General features: G+C 39.0%; 1 protein-coding gene across 1 annotated transcript; it reads right to left on the bottom strand.

The window, feature by feature from the left end:
* Positions 1-3324: 3324 nt before the first annotated feature.
* Positions 3325-20198, bottom strand: LOC123654743 (importin-13). Its single transcript, XM_045590628.1, has 17 exons — positions 19823-20198; positions 18981-19148; positions 18649-18765; positions 17608-17720; positions 17303-17479; positions 16288-16474; positions 15617-15817; positions 14675-14851; positions 14064-14307; positions 12293-12483; positions 9482-9625; positions 8683-8826; positions 7842-7979; positions 6106-6397; positions 4956-5090; positions 4128-4311; positions 3325-3655 (listed from the first exon to the last, which is right to left on the bottom strand). The coding sequence occupies exons 1-17, from the start codon at positions 19976-19978 to the stop codon at positions 3535-3537; spliced, it is 2889 nt and encodes a 962-aa protein (XP_045446584.1). The 5' UTR covers positions 19979-20198; the 3' UTR covers positions 3325-3534.
* Positions 20199-20549: the final 351 nt, after the last annotated feature.

Below are 20549 nucleotides of genomic sequence, written 5' to 3'. Positions count from 1 at the left end.
GTGGAAGATATTCCATTATTCTATATATTCCATAATTTAAGAATCAAGTATATTTTGTAAATTATTGTAATGACTTTCCATATTCTAGTTGTAGTAACCACTTAAATAACTATAATTTAACTAACATAAAAAAGTTAAACTTTTTGGTAAATAAAGGTAATTTTAGCTCCATAGCTTTGTATTTAAGAAGGAAAACATTAGATGGAAAATACACGCATTAGAGGAAAGTTATAATGAAGTTTTAAAATTATTTTTAATATGTTACAAGGTCATTCGAAATATCGAAAACTAACAAAGTTGGTTACACGTACTTGAATCACTTCAATTATATATTATTGACGAAAATAATGTCAAACTAAAGCGCTAGAAGCTAGTCTAACGTAGTCTAAGTTCGCTTTATCCTAGTAACGGTAACTATAAGACTGTTTTCAAAACTTCTATAAGTTTCATAAGTTCATTGGTAAATATTTTAATAAAATTTGTCTGTAGTCTGTTTTATAAGATGATTTATTTTGGTTATGGGTTAGGTATTGAGGTCAGATATTTTGTTGGCAATGGTATATGCATTTTTGACAACGTTTATTGCAAAATTGTACTGTTTTTGTTCGATTTAATTAGATTAAGGTTACTTATACATACCATTATATGAATAATAAAACATTATTAAATATATATTTCTTTATTTTTCACTTTCATACTTTACTAGTTTCTTAGTACTAAAGTAATAAAATGTTATATGACGAAATTTACAAATGAATGTGTATGATACTTGCAATAAGTGATAAATTAAAACGTCTACACTATATAATTATCGTAGATTCGCTTCAAAACAGAAAACGTTCTTTCATTTGATGAAGATATGACCTTTACACCTGTTTTGATCTTGAAGGCCGTATTGACATGGTTTAAAAACTGTCAAAAATGAATTTTTACATTTTTACTGTTATTGTGATCGCCACTTATGAAATAATAGTAACTTTTATTCGTAGACAAGTCTTTGGAAGTAATGATTTTTTCTCCGCTACACACACTACTACTACACACATTGTTGTTACTTAACAGAAGACTAATTTATTTAAACTATTGCTGTATCGGTGTAAATGAAGTTGCGAATTATTGCTCAATTTATGTTATATTGTATCCTGCATATTTTCATCTCGATTCAAGTTCGAAAGTTTTATAAAAATACACAGAAAAATTGTAAATTAATTAACTGTAAAGACCATATTTTTGTTTCTTAATTTTAATAACGAATTATTAAAAATATATAATACACAAAAACTGGGCGCCCTCTCGAAGATAAGACAGTACTTCGAGCGCAAGTTCGCTCATGCATGGAGTTCTACTATCATCTTTGGTACGGGTCAGCCAAGTACTAGCAGGAGCTTCTTGAGTCAATTGAGGCGAGCCAAGAGGCTCATCGGGGATGATACACTGATCGCTGCAAGCTTGGACCATCGGCGCAGGGTGGCCGGCCGGTCGGTTTTTTATCGGATACACTTCGGAGAGTGTGCGCAGGAACTCCACGACCTGATTCCTCCCTGTCCCTTCCATCTTCGTACAACCAGACGCACTGCGTTACGCCACCCTTATATGTTTGACATTCCCACTATACGCACTAAGCGATTCGCTAGTACATTCTTAATAGGTACGCCCAAAGAATTGAACTTACCAGCGTCTGTGTTTTCGGATAATTACAACCTACATCTTTACGTCACGACTGAATAGGTTACTTTTAGGTAAGCGTGCTCCATCCTAGATTGCATTTTCACTTAACATCATGTGAAATAGTGGTCAAACGCAAGCCTATCTTAATATAAAAACATATATATCAGAAATAAATTGAGCACCAAAATTATTACATGTCACACGCGGTACGCTTTTACCTTTCTACAAATTTACAAAATTATATTACAAAAAATATATAATTTACATTGATTCCTAGACTTAGGGATCTCAAATGACATAGTCAGACACTACTACAAAAATATGGTAAATCGTCTCTCGGGGCGGATTGCTCGACACGTGGTTATAGTTATGTTTAAGTTAGAGAATGATTTAAACCTCAAACATATTGCGTTTGAAATTTAATGGTCCGTGAGCAAAACGAACCATTTTGGAAGAATATTAACTAAACTAGGCTTTTGAAGAGAGGGAGAGAAAAGTTGACAGAATATAATAAAATGTGTTGCTAAAGTAACGGCTAGTACTAAAACTATTTGAGTTTGAGGTTCTTTTTTTACTACTGCTAGTAGTAAAAAAAGAACTTAAATAATAACAAAAAAATAAGATTTTTAGCCTTGGTGGTAACCGTAAAAGATGGAATATGTTTGAGCACGTTAAAGTTAAATTTCATAATGACGAATGTGATTTCATTTATTATTATATTAATAGTTTTTATTATAATAAGAGTTTTAAAAATTACTGTTCTAATTATGCATTTAGTGCGAATATGTTTTCTTTGTATTACCGAGTATATCTAGGACTAAAATGATATAATGTAACAAAATTCATTCCTATTTTCTAACGAACTTTATTAATTGACTGTTAATGACATATGTTTGTTACGAAATAGTTTAAGTAACATGACAATTGTTTATTATTCGTTAAATATACTGCACCTAAAACAGGTGCTACCGATTAAGAACTTAAAAAACATTACAGATTAGTAGATTCGAAGGAGAATCATCGAGAATCGAGAATTTTATGAGTAATCGGTCAGTTTTTAAAAATCACTAATAAGAAATTATATCTTCTTCTCTACTTCATTTCGACTCTGTGTGGCTACGGCATTGAAGAATATAGCCACCCCCTCTCTTCCCGTGGGCGTCATAAGAGGCGATTAAGGGATAACACAGTTCCACTACCACCTTGAAACTTAAAAAGCCGATCGACGGCGGGATAACCATCCAACTGCTGGCTTCAAATACACAGGCCGAAGACGGACAGCAACGTCTTCGGTGCGACAAAGCTAGCCCTTCGGCCACCAACCCATCTGCCCAGCGTGGTGGAGATAAGCAAAAGAGATGAATTCGCACCAATTTAGGCGCGGACTTGAGAAGGCCTATGTCCAGCAGTGGACTGCGATAGGCTGAAGTGAAGTGATGACATTCGAACGACGAAACAAAACATTCGAAATAGTGCTTTGTGTTCTACATTACAATCAGTCAATTTTAATAATTTGTAACGTTATTCAATAAAATAACTCAGAGACAAGAAGCATATTATTTCGACGTCTTATATTAACATACTTGACACGATGCTACTACTTAAAAAATCTCCCACGTATAACTGACACGAAAAACTAGCTTTATTAAGAAGGATTTTTTAAGAGGATTTAACGTATGTTAAAAGATGCTTTGTGCAACACTATTTTTTCACTTAGCTTCGTTCAAATCTCAGTTACGGTTGTAGTTAGAATTGAAGGTTGTAAGAACTTCAACCGACGTGTACGAGCAACCTAACCTCAATAACGTAATTTGCATACAGCAATTGAAATCGCTTCGGTGTTTGAGATAAAAATGTCAATCCTACTTATGCTACCATTTGTTTCGAAGCGATTGACTGGCGCGCGTACTCCGTCCCTATCAGGCCACGACACGCTAACGAAAATTCTTGAACACTTTCCAACAGTCGTCGCTTGCTCACTTTTTCTCTGTCAAAAAAAAATAATAATAAAATAAATCAATTGAAACTAATTAAAATAATTCTGCTGACATTTTTTATATTATAAATGTGGTTAACAAATGAACAGTTTATCTGATAATAGGTCGCCGTAGTCTATGTACGCCAGCAACACCAGGATCATTGCAAGTGCGTTGTCAATGCTAACCCCTCACCCTCCTTTTCCTCTGGCTACCTTACTTACAACAGGAACACAATACTGCACGAGAGCAGTACTATCTGGCTGTGATCTTCTACAATTTTGAGATACCAGTCACGCTGTTCCAAATTTTGAGCAAGATATTTCCCGCTCAGACCTCAACGACATCTCTTATAGATGCTTCAATCTAATTATTATTTGTAAAAGATTAATCTTTGTGTTTTAGCACAAGATGGCGCATAGATACACCTTCTACGTGTATAATGAATCTATCTATCGATCCGCGATTCATCGGGCTCTGTACCTGAGCACGGCCTGGATGAACTTGTGCTTGTGCGCGTCGGTGGCGTGCGCGGACGGGAAGCCGGCGGGCGCCAGCGACGCGCGCAGCCACGTGTGCAGCGCGGCCGCCGCCGGCCACTGCGCGCGGTTCAGCGCCAGCAGCAGCTCGGCCAGCGGCTCCATCTGGCTGCGGGGCGCCGCGCCGCCTGAGGGTCGGGAATTTTCGGGTATTCGGGTTACGCGAAAGGTTTAACTATTACAGGCTTTTCATTACAATCTCGTTTGAAATTTATGTTACAGACGTACACTTTTAAGAGTCTTTATAGGTATGTTATACTCACCATACATCGTGTTATTAAACAGACATCCTTCCATTTCACTCAAATTAAACTGTTATGTTAAAAAGTTGGAGTTTTGTATTTACTTTATGAAAAGCCCAGTTTATTCAGGTCAAAATGTAAAATATTATAGACCAGTATCAAAATAATTTTAACAATATAAGAATGAAATTTTTAAAAATTAAATTTCGATTTTAAAGTTTTAAGTTGAGTTTCATATAAATTATAAATTTTACGAGCGTTTTCACAAACGATATCGTACAACGGTGCGTTTGTCAAGTCCTGAACACCGGCGGTTTGCGGGTTCGATTTCCGTTGGAGATATTTGTATTTTTAGAAATATTTTTTTTCAGCTTAGCCGTCTGTCCTCGTGGATTATTGTTAAGCCGTCGGTCCCGGTCGTTATCATAAATACCAAATAGCGATCGTCACTCATAGTAGAGCAAATATCCGGCAACGCGCAGTGGAGTAGCTCGGTGTGCCAGGCCGAATGAATATTTGAAGGGCGTTACCGATGCAGGCGAGCGCGGTGTGCGTGAGGCGCGGCGCCAGCGGCAGCAGCGCGGGCGCGCGGCGCGCCGCCAGCGCCGCCAGCCAGCCGCACGCCGCCGCCGCCGCGCGCGGCTCGCCCCGCACCGCGCCGCACGCTGCCGCACGGACCGCCGTTAGTGGTACTAGCAGTTTACTTACTTCCTCGCCTTGCGGGCATAGGATGTTTAGTGACAACTAGATGCTTATGTAATGCGTACAGTTTACAGTTGAATGAAAGACGCGAGAGAAGTTTGAAGTTGATGAGGGGAAACCGATCCCGATGACAAGTCGATCCGAAACTGATTTTATTGAGATAATTGTAAGTGTATATAGACAGAAGTGTGGACGTTATATACAGTACGGGCATCAACTGTGTATGAAAAGAAAGTAATTAACGAAACAAATAACTTAAATTATAGAAAATCATTGACATTACATTGCTGCGGTAACTTGTATATGGCTGTGAAGTTATGGCAGCAAAGAATATAGCCACCCCCTCTCTAGGGCGAAACTTTAGGGCGAGGCGATTAAGGGATAACGCAGTTCCGCTACCATCTTGTAACTTAAAACGCCGACCGATGGCAGACTAACCATCCAACTGCTGGCTTTAAAATACACGACCAAACTGCCATTTTTGGCGCGAACTTATGTCCAGCAGTGGACTGTGATAGGCTGATATGTGTGCGCGCACGTGTGTGTGTGTGCGTGTGTGTGCGTGCGTGCGTGCGTTCGTGCGTGCGTGCGTGCGTGCGTGCGTGCGTGCGTGTGTGTGTAGTAACTTGTATAACTTTTATATCTTATTTATTTTTATTTCTGTATTAAACGAAACTATTTTCTGTTCTGTATTTGTCAGTTACATTAGATTTTTAGAATTGAACGAGTTGAGAAAAGTAATTGCATCTTTCTATTCGCATCACTTAACCTTCGGCGAGGATTAATTCCGTATCTATCAAAAAATAGCCTAAGTGTTAAATTTTGTTACACTTATGTCAGAAAATAGTTCAGGAAAACTATAATATAAATCACAAAAATATAAGGAATAGCGTGCATTATCTGCAACACCACACTTAACATTTACTCTTCTCGTTACCCTCACTTCGAGAGTTTCTCGGGTACAAAATTGAATATAACGATAGACTTCTAGACTATTTAAGGTCATACCCAAATCGACGAGATCGGGTAGTAAGTCGTCTATCCAGTCGACGACTAGCGGCAGCTTCTTGGTGAGCGCGACGAGCGTCGAGAACAGCGCCTCGGCGAGGTCGGGCGCGGCGAGGTCTGCGGGGCCGGGGGCGCCGGGGGGGCTACCGGGCGCCGCGGGGCCGGGGGGGCTGCCGGGCGCCACGGCGCGCGCCGCCGCCAGCACGGCGCCGCGCAGCACCCTCGCCGCGCCGGGCCACTCCGCGCCCACCAGCACTGTGAACTGAGGCGGGTGCGGGGGGGGGGACGTTAGCACCACCCGAATTTTTTTTATGCAACTAGGTCGGCCAAAAACCGTACGGCTTACCTGATTGTAAGCGATTACCGTAGCTTATAGACGGTTGCAACACCAAAAGGTCGCAAGCCTATTGCAGACCCTACTCCCAATCCCCCAGGAGCTCTGGTCACCTTACTCACCACAGAAACACAACACTGCTTGAAAGCAGTATTATTTAGCTGTGATGTTCTGTAAGATCGAAGTGCTTCCCCAGTCGGGCTGCTCCAGATTTTGAGCAGGATATATCCTGCTGTGCTCTATGTCAGTTTTTATAGGCTTGTAGGCTAGAGACTGTTTTAATTATCGTTTAGAAGGTATAACATTATCATTACATAATATATATAAAAAATCACTTTCCGCTGTCTGTATGCTTAGATCTTTAAAACTACGCAACGGATTTTGATGCAGTTTTCTTTAGTAGATTAGGTGATTTCAGAGGAAGGTTTATCTAGTCTATCTAATACTATTAAACGAGCAATTCATGTATATATAATCTGAATCTCGGAAACGGCTCCAACGATTTTCATGAAATTTAGTATGCAGGGGATTTCGGGGGAGATAAATAAATCTAGCTAGGATTCATTTTTAGAAAAAGTCGTTTTATCCCAGTTTTTAGACAATGATAAAATGGCTAAAATATCCTTAGAATACGAAGATAAATTCGCACTTGTCAATACAGTTGTAATAGCTTAGGTGGTAAATCGGCCGGTCGCGATCGTCCGAAAAGACCACGGTTAAAATCCTTATATTTCCCGATCGATTATTATTCTTTTTTTTTTCTAATTGCACTCGTTATTTTTTATTTAAATAGGCCAGTTCTTATTTTTTATTATTGTCGGTAAAAAAAAAATATTATTCATATTTTATAAATATGTAATTCGTATTTAAATATGATTTCCAAAAAACACGATTTACTAAAAATACCGAGCTAAGCTCGGTCACCCAGATACTATGTATAATACCTGCATAATATAGTAGAGGAGCACTGATAGTCTGCACGTGCGACGCCGGGGCGGGACGCTAGTTACTTATATACTAATAGCAACTAAAAACCACTAAAATTTGAACCTGTGGTATCAAGAATCCATTTTAGGTCACTTGATACAAACTGTTTGATATAATAGGGATAATTTTGTTACAAACAAATCCTGTCACCTTATAAGTGGGATAGTTCTCATTTGTTTCATAAATTTGTGAAAAATAATAATAATAATAATGTGCAATTATTAATAAACGCATTCTTGTAACACTCATTAGTATTTTTTACATTCGCCATATTTTCGGATAACACTGTGTAGATAATGTCTCTTGCTACCAATAAAATAGACACGTAGTTGAGGCTTGCATGAGTATGAAAGCCTAGGCAAAGATGATTATCATGTTCACTCACATGTTTAACGACGTCCATTCCCACGGGGCAAGGTTGGGTTTCGAAGCCAGCAATTATAAGTTGCGCTAAGTCTTCTACGATCGGTTCGATGTTTGGCACCATTGCGCCTACTGTATGTTTCAAAATTTGAAACATGGGCTGAAATATTTTTTAAATAATATTTAATACTTAATAGTCTCACTACCACCTTGGAACTTAAAAGGAGATCGATGGCGGGATAATCATCCAACAACTGGCTTTGAAATACACAGGCCGAAGACGGGCAGCAGCGTCTTCGGTGCAACAAAGCCAGCCCTACGGTCACCAACCCGCCTGCCCAGCGTCGTGACTATGGGCAAAACACATGAGTTCACGTCATTTTTGGCTCTAATTTGTGGAGGCCTATGTCCAGTAGTGGACTGCGTTAGGCTGATGTGATATAAATCCGGTATTGCTCTATTTACTAGACCATTATTATTGTTATATTAGTTGGTAAAGGGTTAAAAACCGTAACAGGGATATTAATGTAGGTAACAAGATATAAACAAATTCAAACCATATACCTTATTCTCACTGTATACATTATTTGCGTAACAAGTAAAATAAAAGAATAAGAGCTTGAATTAAGTTTTTGAATTAAGTTTTAATTAAGACTTCCTCGAACATCGAGAATCTTAAGCAACACGTACCCGGAATATAAAAAGAAACGATATATATATATAGAAATAGACCACAATAATCCATTAACCAGAATTTCGTTTTAAGTTTGTCACAAAGGTCAGTTTTAGATATATTGGCCTCGAAGCATCACGCTCCGCATGAAGCCAGCCTGTGGCGGTGCGGTGCGGCAGTGTGGCGGTACCTGCGCGAGGGCGGGGTCGGCCGGCAGCAAGGCCAGCGCGGGCCGCAGCTCCCGGAACAGCTGCAGCGCGAGCGCCGGCTGCGGGCTCAGCGCGCTCATCAGCGACACGCACTCCGGCGCTCCGCACTTGCCGCCGCTTCGCGCCTGAACCATCAGAACGATTGCCTTCTTTTGTAAGGTTGGCGGGACTTTAAAACGTTTAGAGGCACTCTATTATGTCATTATGATAGTACACTACTACTGGTGCACAAAGACATATTTTTTCGTTGCAAATATTTTTATTAATTTATTAAAAACATTACAAATAATTAAGTATGCAGAGTTGGCCTTATCGTTTATAGCTCTCTTCGAGGCAATCTTTATTGATTCTTTTAGGATAATGAACTGGGAAGAATGTGTAAACAAAATAATGCAACGTTATTACAGACACAGAAATCAATTTAAAATACTATTCATAGTTATATAATACAATATTGATACTGTGCTTGATACATACATACAATTTAATAATTTATACGGTATGAGTATGCTAAGGTTATATATATATTATATGTTGTGAAAAACAAATAGAACGCCCATTGTGACGTTTAAAAAAAAATCTTTTCCCAGGAGTCGACTATATCCTGCGGATACTGCCACATCAACTCGACTACAACATTGAGCTTACAGAAGATCACAGTTAAATAACTCTGCTTTCAAACAGTGTTGTGTTCCTGTGGTGGGTAAGGCGAGCAGAGCGGGATGGTGTTGCTACGGTGATCGCTAGTTCAGCGGGGCAGGCGCACACACAGCGACCGACCTGCGCGGCGAGGTCGAGCGCGAGGCGGCGCGCCAGGCCGCGCAGCAGCGGCGCCGCGTCCGCCGGCGCGCTGGCCGCCAGCGCCGCGCCCGCCGCGCTCAGCAGCTGCCGCCGCGTCCACGCGTCCGCCGACCCGCCCACGCTCTGCACAGTGCCATTTTATCCGTTATTAAGGAAGTGTACCGATTAAATTGTCACGCTCCAACATCGTGGTAGTGGAGCAGTAAACAAACATGATGAAATTAAATTAATTGAAATTTTTTTTATTTCACCCGTACCGACTGCTCTGGTGTAGTGGTGCGTGTAGTCGCTTAAAACACCGATGGGTGGGGGTTTGATTCCCGCTCGGGCTGGATGTTTGTATTTATACAAATATTTCTTTCCGATTTTGACGTCTGCCCTTGTGGGTCTCCGTTAATTGTTACCATAAATACCTAATAGCAATCTTTACACATAGTAGGCAATATATGCGCCAACTTGCAGAGAAGCAGCATGCATTAAGCTTCAATCCTTCTCCTACATGGAGAAAGAGGCCTATACCCAGCAGTGGGATGCTACAGGCTAAATCGTACACTTAATGAAAGTAAAAAAAAACTACATTAAAAAAAATTAAAGTAGTAAAAAACAAACTTAGGTAATGTACAGTGGCGTAGTATACCTTGGGGGGATCAAATGATCCTTTATCAAAATTAGTGGGGGGGCAAGATTGAAAAAAAAAAATGAAGGGTAGAGATTTCTCACAAAAGAAACAAAAATGCTTGCATTAAATTAAAATAAATATTTATTGATTTTAAATTATTACTTTCTCTTAGAATAGATAATAGTGACAAGTCTGCTAAATAATAAAGTAAGGAATTAGGTAATTTTTTATCAGTTTTAGTTTTGAAAAACTTCTTTCAGCTGTTGCAACTGAAAGGGTCAAGAATAGAAATCAAGCTGTTATTACCTCCGGAAAACTGGATGAATTTTATCAGCAATAATTCTATGAGTTTCTTAACGAAATTAATTTTATGAATTTCGGATTTTAAGCTAATTTAAAGAGCTTGTATCTCCAAGAGCTCCAAGCTGCAGAGTTATCAGGCTTGAGCTGCAGCAATAGATGCGGGGGATCCTTCGCTTCATCCTATAAGGCTAATAATAGATGCGCAGGATTCAAAGGTATATAACCTGAAGAAGAGATTCAACGCTGCCTCCAGGTTTACAAAGCAAAATTTTAATTTTAGCAAATCGCTAGGGCAATGTCCAAGGACTTTAGTGGAATTAGCGAGAGATTTATGGGCTTTCCGAATGGAACCCGTGCTTTTTGGCCTCTTGCCAAAGCTGTTGAAGGTATTTTCTTTTATTTTTCACTTCCGTCATTGTGGAAACCTGAAGTTTCTCTGGCACATTCTGCGAAAGAGAAAACGAAGATTCTTTGCACTCTTTTTGCGTCGAATTCAACGCTTGACGATGAGGGGAAAGCAAGGAATTGTTTTTTTGACTCTTGTCATTTCTGAAGAAAAAATCATCAATTTTCTGAAGTGAAAACTTTTTAGGCACGTATGACAGTTTTTTTTTAATGTTTTTTTTTTCCAGGAAGCACGAGATTAAGTGACATCGTGGGTAACATTTTACAAATTTTTGCTTACCCCTGTAGATACTCTACTACTCTCTGGTAATGTACCTAGTGTTTATGCAATAATATTAAGTGAATGACAATATTTATATAACATACGTGAAAATGTGGTCTAGGATACAGCACGCTTACCTAGAAGTAGCCTATTCACTCGCAACTTTAAGTTCCCCAGGTTATAGTTTTCCGGAAACACAGAACTTATACTATCGTATTATCAAGAATAATCAACGAAATTGAATAAAGTAATTTATTTTATAGCTTTCCACATGTTACTTCTACATGGTATTTCTGTTACTTTTCACAGATTTTACCATTTATGTGATTTTTCACTATTTAACTTGTAATCTAAACAATTTACCTCAATATCCTTGTTATTAAATCCATAGAATGTTTAGTAATCGTAACACTCTTCCACAATATATATAATTTTTTAAAATAATTTTGTTACCTTATTACAACGTACTAATAAAATAGGCCTATATTTTTTCATTGGACATATTCATTTTTCCTTCTGAGAGGTGATTTACGTTACTAGTTAATTTTGAAGAAAGAAGAAGAAGAAGAAGAAGAAGAAGAAGAAGAAGAAGAAGAAGAAGAAGAAGAAGAAGAAGAAGAAGAAGAAGAAGAAGAAGAAGAAGAAGAAGAAGAAGAAGAAGAAGAAGAAGAAGATTTGAGTTACTATTAGTATGATAGCTTACAAGAATATATTTTTGCAATAAAATGTGCCAAATATTTTTTAAGTATTTAGTATAATTAATCACATAATTTAAGTTATTATGCAGCATTTTATCCTGTCAATTTAATTTGAAAATTAATAAAAGATCCGTATAAGATCCGCGAGAAAGTGGCGGATACGGATATCCGGAATATCACTAGTATTATGTCATCGACTTAAATTACTTAATATAATGCTACGGACATTGGCTGGCGAAGCGGAAAAAACTCACAGTACTATTTTTACCCGACTGCAACAAAGGCAAAAGGAGGGTTATAATTTTAGCAGTCTATTTATGTATAATATATGTATGTATGTTTATCTGTTCCCTCATATTTCCCAAACCACGGTTATAGGCTATTTGGTGTCACATTAAAGTATCTTTTTAAGTATTTTTTTCTCGTCATATTTAAGGTCGTTATACAAAAATTTCATAAGCGTATATTATTAGGGAGATGTCGCACCGAGATACGCTATTCACCTGGGCAACCTGCACGATGTCCGCGACGAGCGCGGCCGCGGGCGCGGTGCAGTCGACGCACAGCTTGCGCAGCGCCAGCGCGGCGGGCGCGGGGCAGCGCTGCAGCGCGGCGCCGGCGGCGCGCATGCACTCGCCACTGAGCGCCGCGCCCTCCGCGCCCTCCAGCGAGCTCAGCCACGTGGCGTACGCGCCTGCGCGGAACGGCCGCCCGGTTAGCAATACAGTAATATTTCGTGACCAAGGACCTTACTATTATTATATATGTAGGCAAGTCATCGTAATTATATTTTGACAGTTATAGTATATTTAGTTGATTAAACGTTATTGCAGTGATGTCACAAAAGCGGTAAGTTGTGTAGTAAAATTTAATTGATCGTTTAGACTTCATGTTCAAATATTATTAATATCACATAGCTGTCCTTGCTTGTCGCCCAAGTTACAGACAGATACATAAAATAGAAAATATAATATAGTTTTAGCTTTAGTGTCGATTATAAAATGCTCTTCACAATTTTTTTTAAAATAATACCTCAAATGTAGAGAATTAGACACCTTATTGTTAGTGACTCAATATAGTAGTTTATGCAACTGTCATATAATGAAGGGTATTAAAACACGAGTGTGAGTTTATGAAACGAGCGCAGCGAGTTTCATAATAGTAACGAGTGTTTTAATACCCGTGTTATATGCAGTTGCATACACTACTTTATCTTCACTAATGCAATTAATCAAACAACAAGAGTAAAAGCTGACAATAGTTTATTTATAATAATTGTTCAAAGGACAATGCCCATTTTCTATGAAGCCGTGCTCCGGTACGTGCTTTGACGTGTTCAGACAATTCATATATTTAAGTATCCTTTATTAATTGAAAATATATTTTTAATAATATTCTAAAATTGATTAAATCCGTAGTTTATACTTTAATTAAAAAAGATATTTTATTTGTATTCCGGGTTTGTGCTGTCAAAACATATTAAATATAAATACCAAGTCGGAAACGCAACTATAGAAATAAACGCTTTTTTTTAATTAAATTATAAACCCCAACACGACCAGAAAATTGACATATTAAAGTTTTCTTTATTAATTAAAACTAGATTTTTAATAATAGTCTAAAAGTGATCAAAGCCGTGTTTTATAGTTTAATTAAAAAAAGCATTTGTTTGTATGGTTGCTATGACGACTTGCTATTTATAATTAATCTATTTTGACATAAGAAACGCGGAATACAAATAAAATATTAAATTAAATTCACGCGTACGGTTATTGTCACAGTGATTTTGCCGCCATTAAAATCTAACCAATGAGAGCGCAGCTGCGCGCATGCGCGCGATGTTATAATGAGATTCTACGATATCGATGTGGATATTATACTATCATGTGAAATTGCTTAAATTGAGTGTTTTGTTGTCTGCGCTATAACAGTAGTAATTATAAGTCAAGTATTGGAAACATAAGTAGAATGTTACAACATTAGTGTAGATAAAATTAGTTATATAGCACTGAACTCTTTACTATATTATCGTGTCAATAGGGTTTGGCGAGCGTGTATTATAGGCGGGCCAGGTCAGGCGAGGTACCGAGGCATCAGGACGTCACGGTATCGTGCGACAGCGATCCTGGGGGCTTCACTACGACGAGGGCCGCTGGATTTTAGTTAATACTCTGGCACGTTCTGACCGTGTCGGGAACCCTAAGCGGCCGTCACCGTTGGCGGCTAAATCAGTGCGTCAAAATATTTGCTAGCGTCAAAAAACAAGTGCGGTACCGAGACAGTCGAGCGCCGTGTGCAGCAGCGCGGGCTCGGCCTCGGCGCCGGGCTGCGCGGCGGCGCGCAGCGCGTGCTGCAGCAGCGCGAGCAGCGGCGGCGGCGCGCGCTCGTACGGCGCCGCGTCCGCCAGCGCCAGGAACACGTGCAGCGCCGCCTCGCGCCGCGCCGCGCTCTCGGCCTCCGCGCACGCGCGCTCCACCAGCGCCCAGCACGCCCCGCCCAGCACGCTGAAGCAGTACATCTGGGGGCCGACGTCGAGCGACACTATTTTTTTTATTTCAAATTTATCATTAACAGATTTTAAATTACCCATGTCTTTTGTTAATATCGTGCATTGCGTAGATCGACAGTCAAGTGACTGCCTTGCGAAGCTAGGACCGTACCATACAATCAAACGCGTCATGGTTCAAATAATCGTTGGTTTCTTAAAATTTCGAAATTTTGTGCGAGATTTTCTTAATTTTTTCTTCCCGTAAGAATGTTTTACTAAACATAAGAACATAAAAAAAAAAAATTAGACGAACCGGTCAAATCGTTCTTGAATTTTGCGCTTAGCAAGACATATGGTTATTCATTTCTTTTTAGGAGGCTTCGCTAAGTGTACTTACAACGACGTCGGCGATATCTTGTCTGTAACGTCGAAGGAGCTCCTGATCGTCTCGCGAAAGGGCGGACTCGGGAGGCATTTCGGATTTCTTTATCAGCGCCATTAGGAGTTGTGTAAAGACGTCTCGCCACAATGGGTTTATTTTGCCCGTACCGTCCACTCCGTGTAGTATTTCGTCCTTAAACATAAATCGGAATGGTCTCAGTTCACACGAAATTCAGCGTGCTACTGCGTGATACGTGAGAGATTAAGAGTTATCTCTTCAACTACAGTACGTGAAGAACACCAACTACAGTACGTGACGTCAATTGTAGGATCAAGCATTGGCTACCTTCCACTAAGCGTCCGCAACGCCCGCATCATGTTTTAACCATGCCGCCATATTGCGAGCACACAGCTGACGCCTGACACTTAGCAGCGCCCAAATAGGCGTCCCACTTATAAAATTCGCCCACAACTACGTTTTTTACGTTAGTGATACGGCAATTTTAGCGGTCGTGATCGATGGCGTTGTGGGCCTTAGGTAGAACGCGCCCATTGTTATTACCCCAAATGACGCTCTCAGATGACATAACGTGGCGTTTTCGGCAGGATTTTTAAACAAACAATATTAAAACATGATGTTGAGTAACCTAAAAGCCTATAAATAAATAAAATTTTATTTGTTATGGAAATAAGTATCCATAAAGAATAATTTAAAACGTTTTCTGAAAATTTGTTCGATCCCCTATTACATCTATAAGTGGTACAACGATGGTAGACAAAAACAAATAAAGTAACGTGTTATCAAATTTAAGTGGGACCGTGTGACACGCACCATCTTTCGATACTTTTTTTAATGAAATCGTCGCGCAGAGTTAATAGTTCTGAGATAACACACAGTCGAATTGAGAACCTCCTCCTTTTGTTTTGATTGTAATCTCCAACCGAGGTCGACACTCACCTGCAGCGTGTACCACAGGCCGAACACGAGGTGCGAGCGCGTCTCGTGCAGCGGGTAGTGTCCGGGCGCCGCCTGCGCCGCCAGCAGCAGCTGCAGCAGCGCGCGCGCGCCCGGCGCCGCCTGCTCCGCCGCCGCCACCAGCGCGCGCGCGTGCTGCTCGCTCAGCGCCACGCACGCCGTCACCACGGCCGACAGCAGCTCCTGCGCGGTGGTGCCTTGTTTCATTTGCCTTGCGGACTAGCTACTCGTGTGGCCTATTTATTTGTAGAGGACCAATTCGTTCGGTCTGTTACCGAACACCTTAACAATATGGCTTACGTATGGCGTTGAGCTTAACCATTATTATTATTATTAATTAGCTCAACACCGTGCACTTTTTTTTATAAAATTTAACACTAATGTAACGTTGAAGAATTTCAACTAACATTTTAAAAGCCATATTGCTTTGTAATTTAACATTAAAACTTATTTTACTAAGGCTAAGGCACTCGACACAAATATATCGTTATCTAATACTTACTTGCCACCAGCTGCTGATAAAGTTTTCTGATACAACAGTGTGCAACAGAAAAAAAATGTAATATATTTCTATCTTTCATCAACAAACTTAACTATTATGAAACCGACCCAAAAGGTCAGCACGTCAAGCGTAACTGCGGGGCACTACGGACCTCGTTGAGCGAGTTGGGCGCGTCGTGCTTGGCGAAGAGCGGCGCGGCGAGCGCGGCCAGGTCGGCGAGCAGCTCGCGCGCCGCCGCCTCGTGCCGCGCCGCGCCGCCCGCCGTGCCCGCCGCGCGCACGGCCGCCAGGCACGCCTCGCACGCCTCCAGCGCCCAGTCGCTCACCGCCTCGTTCCACCTGCCGCACACGCGCCTTGCAATATGCTTCGCGTCATCCCGCCGCGCGAACCCATATTGCGCCAAGCAAATACAGATTTTTTTTTTAAATAGTAATTGCACAGTTTCTTACCAATTATTCCATGCAAAATCTACATTTCGAATCGGTGATAGCTTCACATTCAACGATGTTTAAAATTTTAACTTGTAAGATGACGTTTCAAAAGTGATTTTGAGGCCTATTTGGATTAAGTTATTTTTATTTTTATTGTCCTGTTATTTTTACTGTGTGTAGTGCATAGTCCTTCACCGCGTCTCTCTATCAGGCCAAATAAAAAAAAATGCGCTCAAAAAAATCATTGAATCGGGAGTCACACCGATATCGGGACACATAATGTGGTTTCACCCCGCGCAGGGGACCTAGCTGTCGCTAAGATAATTTTAGAGGTATTACCCGTACAAAACCAGGATGAAAGACTAGTAAGGAAATAAGTTTGGTTATTAAAACAAAATTTTGTATTTATATAAATTTTGAGATTTATAATAGCAGTTCAGAAGTATAATATATATATATAAGTTATATATATAGTATAATATATATATATAAGTTATAATAATATATAGTATAATATATATATATAAGTTATATATAATATATATATATATAAGTTATATATATATATATATATATAAGTTAACTGTTAAGGACATGGACGCGTCTGACGTTTGCACGTGAGTAACCCACTAGCGATTCTAGCGTGCAGGGCGCAGGCGACGAAAGAATGCGGAGGGCATTAGGTAGCCGGTTTTTCCTTCCAAGGCAAAGGGCACTGATCCCAAAGCAACTTACGTGCAAAGCACGTGCACGGCGGTGTGCAGTGCGCGACACAGCGGTGCACGCTCGGGCAGCGTGGTCGCGCAGTCGGGCGCGTCCTCTCCACCCAAGGACAGCCAGCTGGTCGCGCAGTTAGCTGCATTCGTCCATGACAATACGGTGGCTTCACTCGGCGGTTCATTACTATAATCACTGGGAAATTATCAAATTTATGTGTATAAGTACTGAATAAATTTGTAGTAAAATCTATTTAAAAAACAAGAAACAAAAAACAAAATATAGTAGTCACTAATCAGCTACTATTATCATAAATTACTTACTTGTAAACACTCTGCAGGTATCTAAGCATGTCATCTAAAACCATACGGCTGGCTTGATTTAGTGCTGCACGATTTTTCGCTCGTAGCGAGGTCCCCATAGTCATACTATTATACTGAAAAATAAAAGCATTATAGATGATAAATGATAACACATTTTTATCAAATTATTGCATGTATTTTCTATTTAAAAACAATAAGGTAGGTAAAAAAAAAATTCTTGCATTAATAATCAAAATTAAATGCACTAAAATCCGTAAAAGAAAAAAAATCCGTAAATTAATGATGTTTCGCATTTCTGCGACCGATAAGGAACACCTTTTACGTTTCTGAGCCATTTTAACTTAAATCTTTAACAATAGTGATGAGCAGAAGTGTTTACATTACTTTCCATTAAACAACAATGATTGTTTTATGAACAAAAGCGTGTTTTTTTTTTTTTTTTTGATATATCACTAGGTCGGCAAACAAGCGTACGGCTCACCTGATGGTAAGAGATTACCGTAGCTTATAGACACCTGCAACACCAGAAGCATCGCAAGCGCGTTGCCGACCTAATCCCCACTCCCTCCAGGAGCTCTGGTCACCTTACTCACCAACAGGAACACAATACTGCTTAAAAAACAGTATCATTTTGCTGTGATCTTCTGTAAAGTCGACCCCATGTACTACTCCAGTCGGGCTGCTCCATATTTTGAGCAGGAAATTCCTGCTGTGTCCTACCTCAGTTTCATGTGTTACATGTCGAAACATGAATCACATACTATGAGATTAAGAGTTATACATTGGTGGGAACTTTATATAAAAGGTTTGGGTTGACAAAATTTGTTAATTAGAGGTATTTATAATTTTTCTTGATAGTTGAAAATTCGTTATAAAGAGGTTGTTCGCAAAAAATGTTCGCAATGTAAAGGTATATTTTATATTGACTCTTATGAACAATTCAAGGGGATTACGAAAAATTTGTTAAATCAAGGAAATCGTTATACTGAGGTACGTAATATTAAGGTTGCACTGTATGATTATTTTTAAAATAAGACTTACTTCTTCAGGTATCACGGTGAGCACTTCCAGAAGTAGTGTGGTATTTTCAGCTGTTGACAGTGGTCTTAATATTTCAGCAAGGTCATCTGAGCCTTGTTGCAGAATAAATCCCGCTAACTAAATTCATGTTTCGTTATTAAATTTAATAAAATAAAATTAATTAACTTTGTTATATGTTCTTTTTTAATATCAGAAACTATTTTTGGTTAAGTGGTACTACTGTGTTTTGTATTTCTGTATATTGATGTAATACCATTTGTTTCCAAATTAAAAGAAAATAAAATATAAATAAAAAATACTTATAAACAAAATTTACATAACTAATTACTCACACTTATACATAATCTGTTGGTTACAATTTTGGGACCTTTAGAATAACCAATTACAGCTTGTAGAAGTTTTTCTTTTAGCTCTGGATAACTTTCAGGAGGAATTTCATTCCAGCAGCGGAGAATTTTTGTATGTAATGTTGTAGCTCCATAAAATTGAACTTCTGTGCCCTGAAAAAAACAAAACAAGTAATTTGTACTACATATGACTATTATTTAATATATTACTATGTAAACTACTACTAATACTCTATTAAGTAGAGAATATTTTCTTTATTACAATAAAAAAGAAAAAATTAGTAAAAGGCCTTCTACACGGTCGGAATCGACCGCCGACCATCGTGTCCTTGGTCTGGTTGATATAAAAATGGACAGTGTGGAAAACGGTTGACCCGACCAAGATTTGGTTGATGTCAACGGCCTTGGTCGCAAAAAAAAAACAAAAAAAACGTGTTATGTTGAAATAATCGTAACGTATATGAAATAATCGTAAATAATACTTTTTCAAGCAGTATTGTGTTCCTGTTGGTGAGTAAGGTGACCAGAGCTCCTGGGGGGATTGGGGATTGGGTCGGCAACGCGCTTGTGATGCTTCTGGTGTTGCAGGCGTCTATAAGCTACGGTAATCGCTTACCATCAGGTGAGCCGTACGCTTGTTTGCTTACCTAGTGACAAAAAAAAACCTTTTGTGAAATTTTCTGCACTAATTACTTATTTTTTAATCTGAAAGAACCTTCTTTAAATTATCATTAAATCTTGGAAAAAAGTGCTAAATTGATCCAGCTGTTTTTAAGTTTTGAGCTTAGCAACACATTTAGCGAATCATTTTTATTTATACAGATTACCTTGCTAGGTTGAAGCAATTCCCATACAAAGTTCCACGCCTCAGGAACACGTTGAGCTGCTGTAAGCCATGCGTGGGCTTTGGCTCGCTCTTCTTGTTCTCCATTATAAAATACAGATACAGCGTATTCTAAATTTTGAGCTGTATATTCCATCATTATAAATGATATGGCTGCAATACATTAACGTGCAGTTTCATGCATTATGTTAAGTAATAATAAATTGACGGTGTCTAGGAACCAAAACCTAAGATTCTGTTATGGAATTCTATAATACTAGCTTATAATTTCCATTATATTTTATCATAAATAAAAATTAAAAACAGCGAAAATTATCATGATATTATTGCCATTAGCTACTTAATACTCTTAATAGCTACAAGATAAATTTTGGCTGTCATTTGTCATTTACTTTCAGCTTAAATGTCAAAACTTCACGGCTACGTTCCACTTAAGGCCCGGAACGCTATCGATAGATCAATATCGAGCAACGATATTTAAAAATTAAGGAAAGTGGAGCTGTTCCAAACTGTATATGAGCAATTATAAATGTAACTTGAGTAGTTTATTAACACTTTGAGCAATTTAAAATATTGTATACATCAAAAGATATAGGAGTTTGAAATTATTGATAAATGAATATTTTTCAACGACTTTTTTGATTTTTAATTAAATAATTTCAGGTGAGCAATTTAAAAGGACAACGTAGTTGAGTTGAGATATTGAAAAT

This window comes from Melitaea cinxia, chromosome 6 (genome assembly GCF_905220565.1).
Source record: "Melitaea cinxia chromosome 6, ilMelCinx1.1, whole genome shotgun sequence".
Taxonomy (NCBI): domain Eukaryota; kingdom Metazoa; phylum Arthropoda; class Insecta; order Lepidoptera; family Nymphalidae; genus Melitaea; species Melitaea cinxia.
This window is presented reverse-complemented; position numbering and strand designations above follow the sequence as displayed.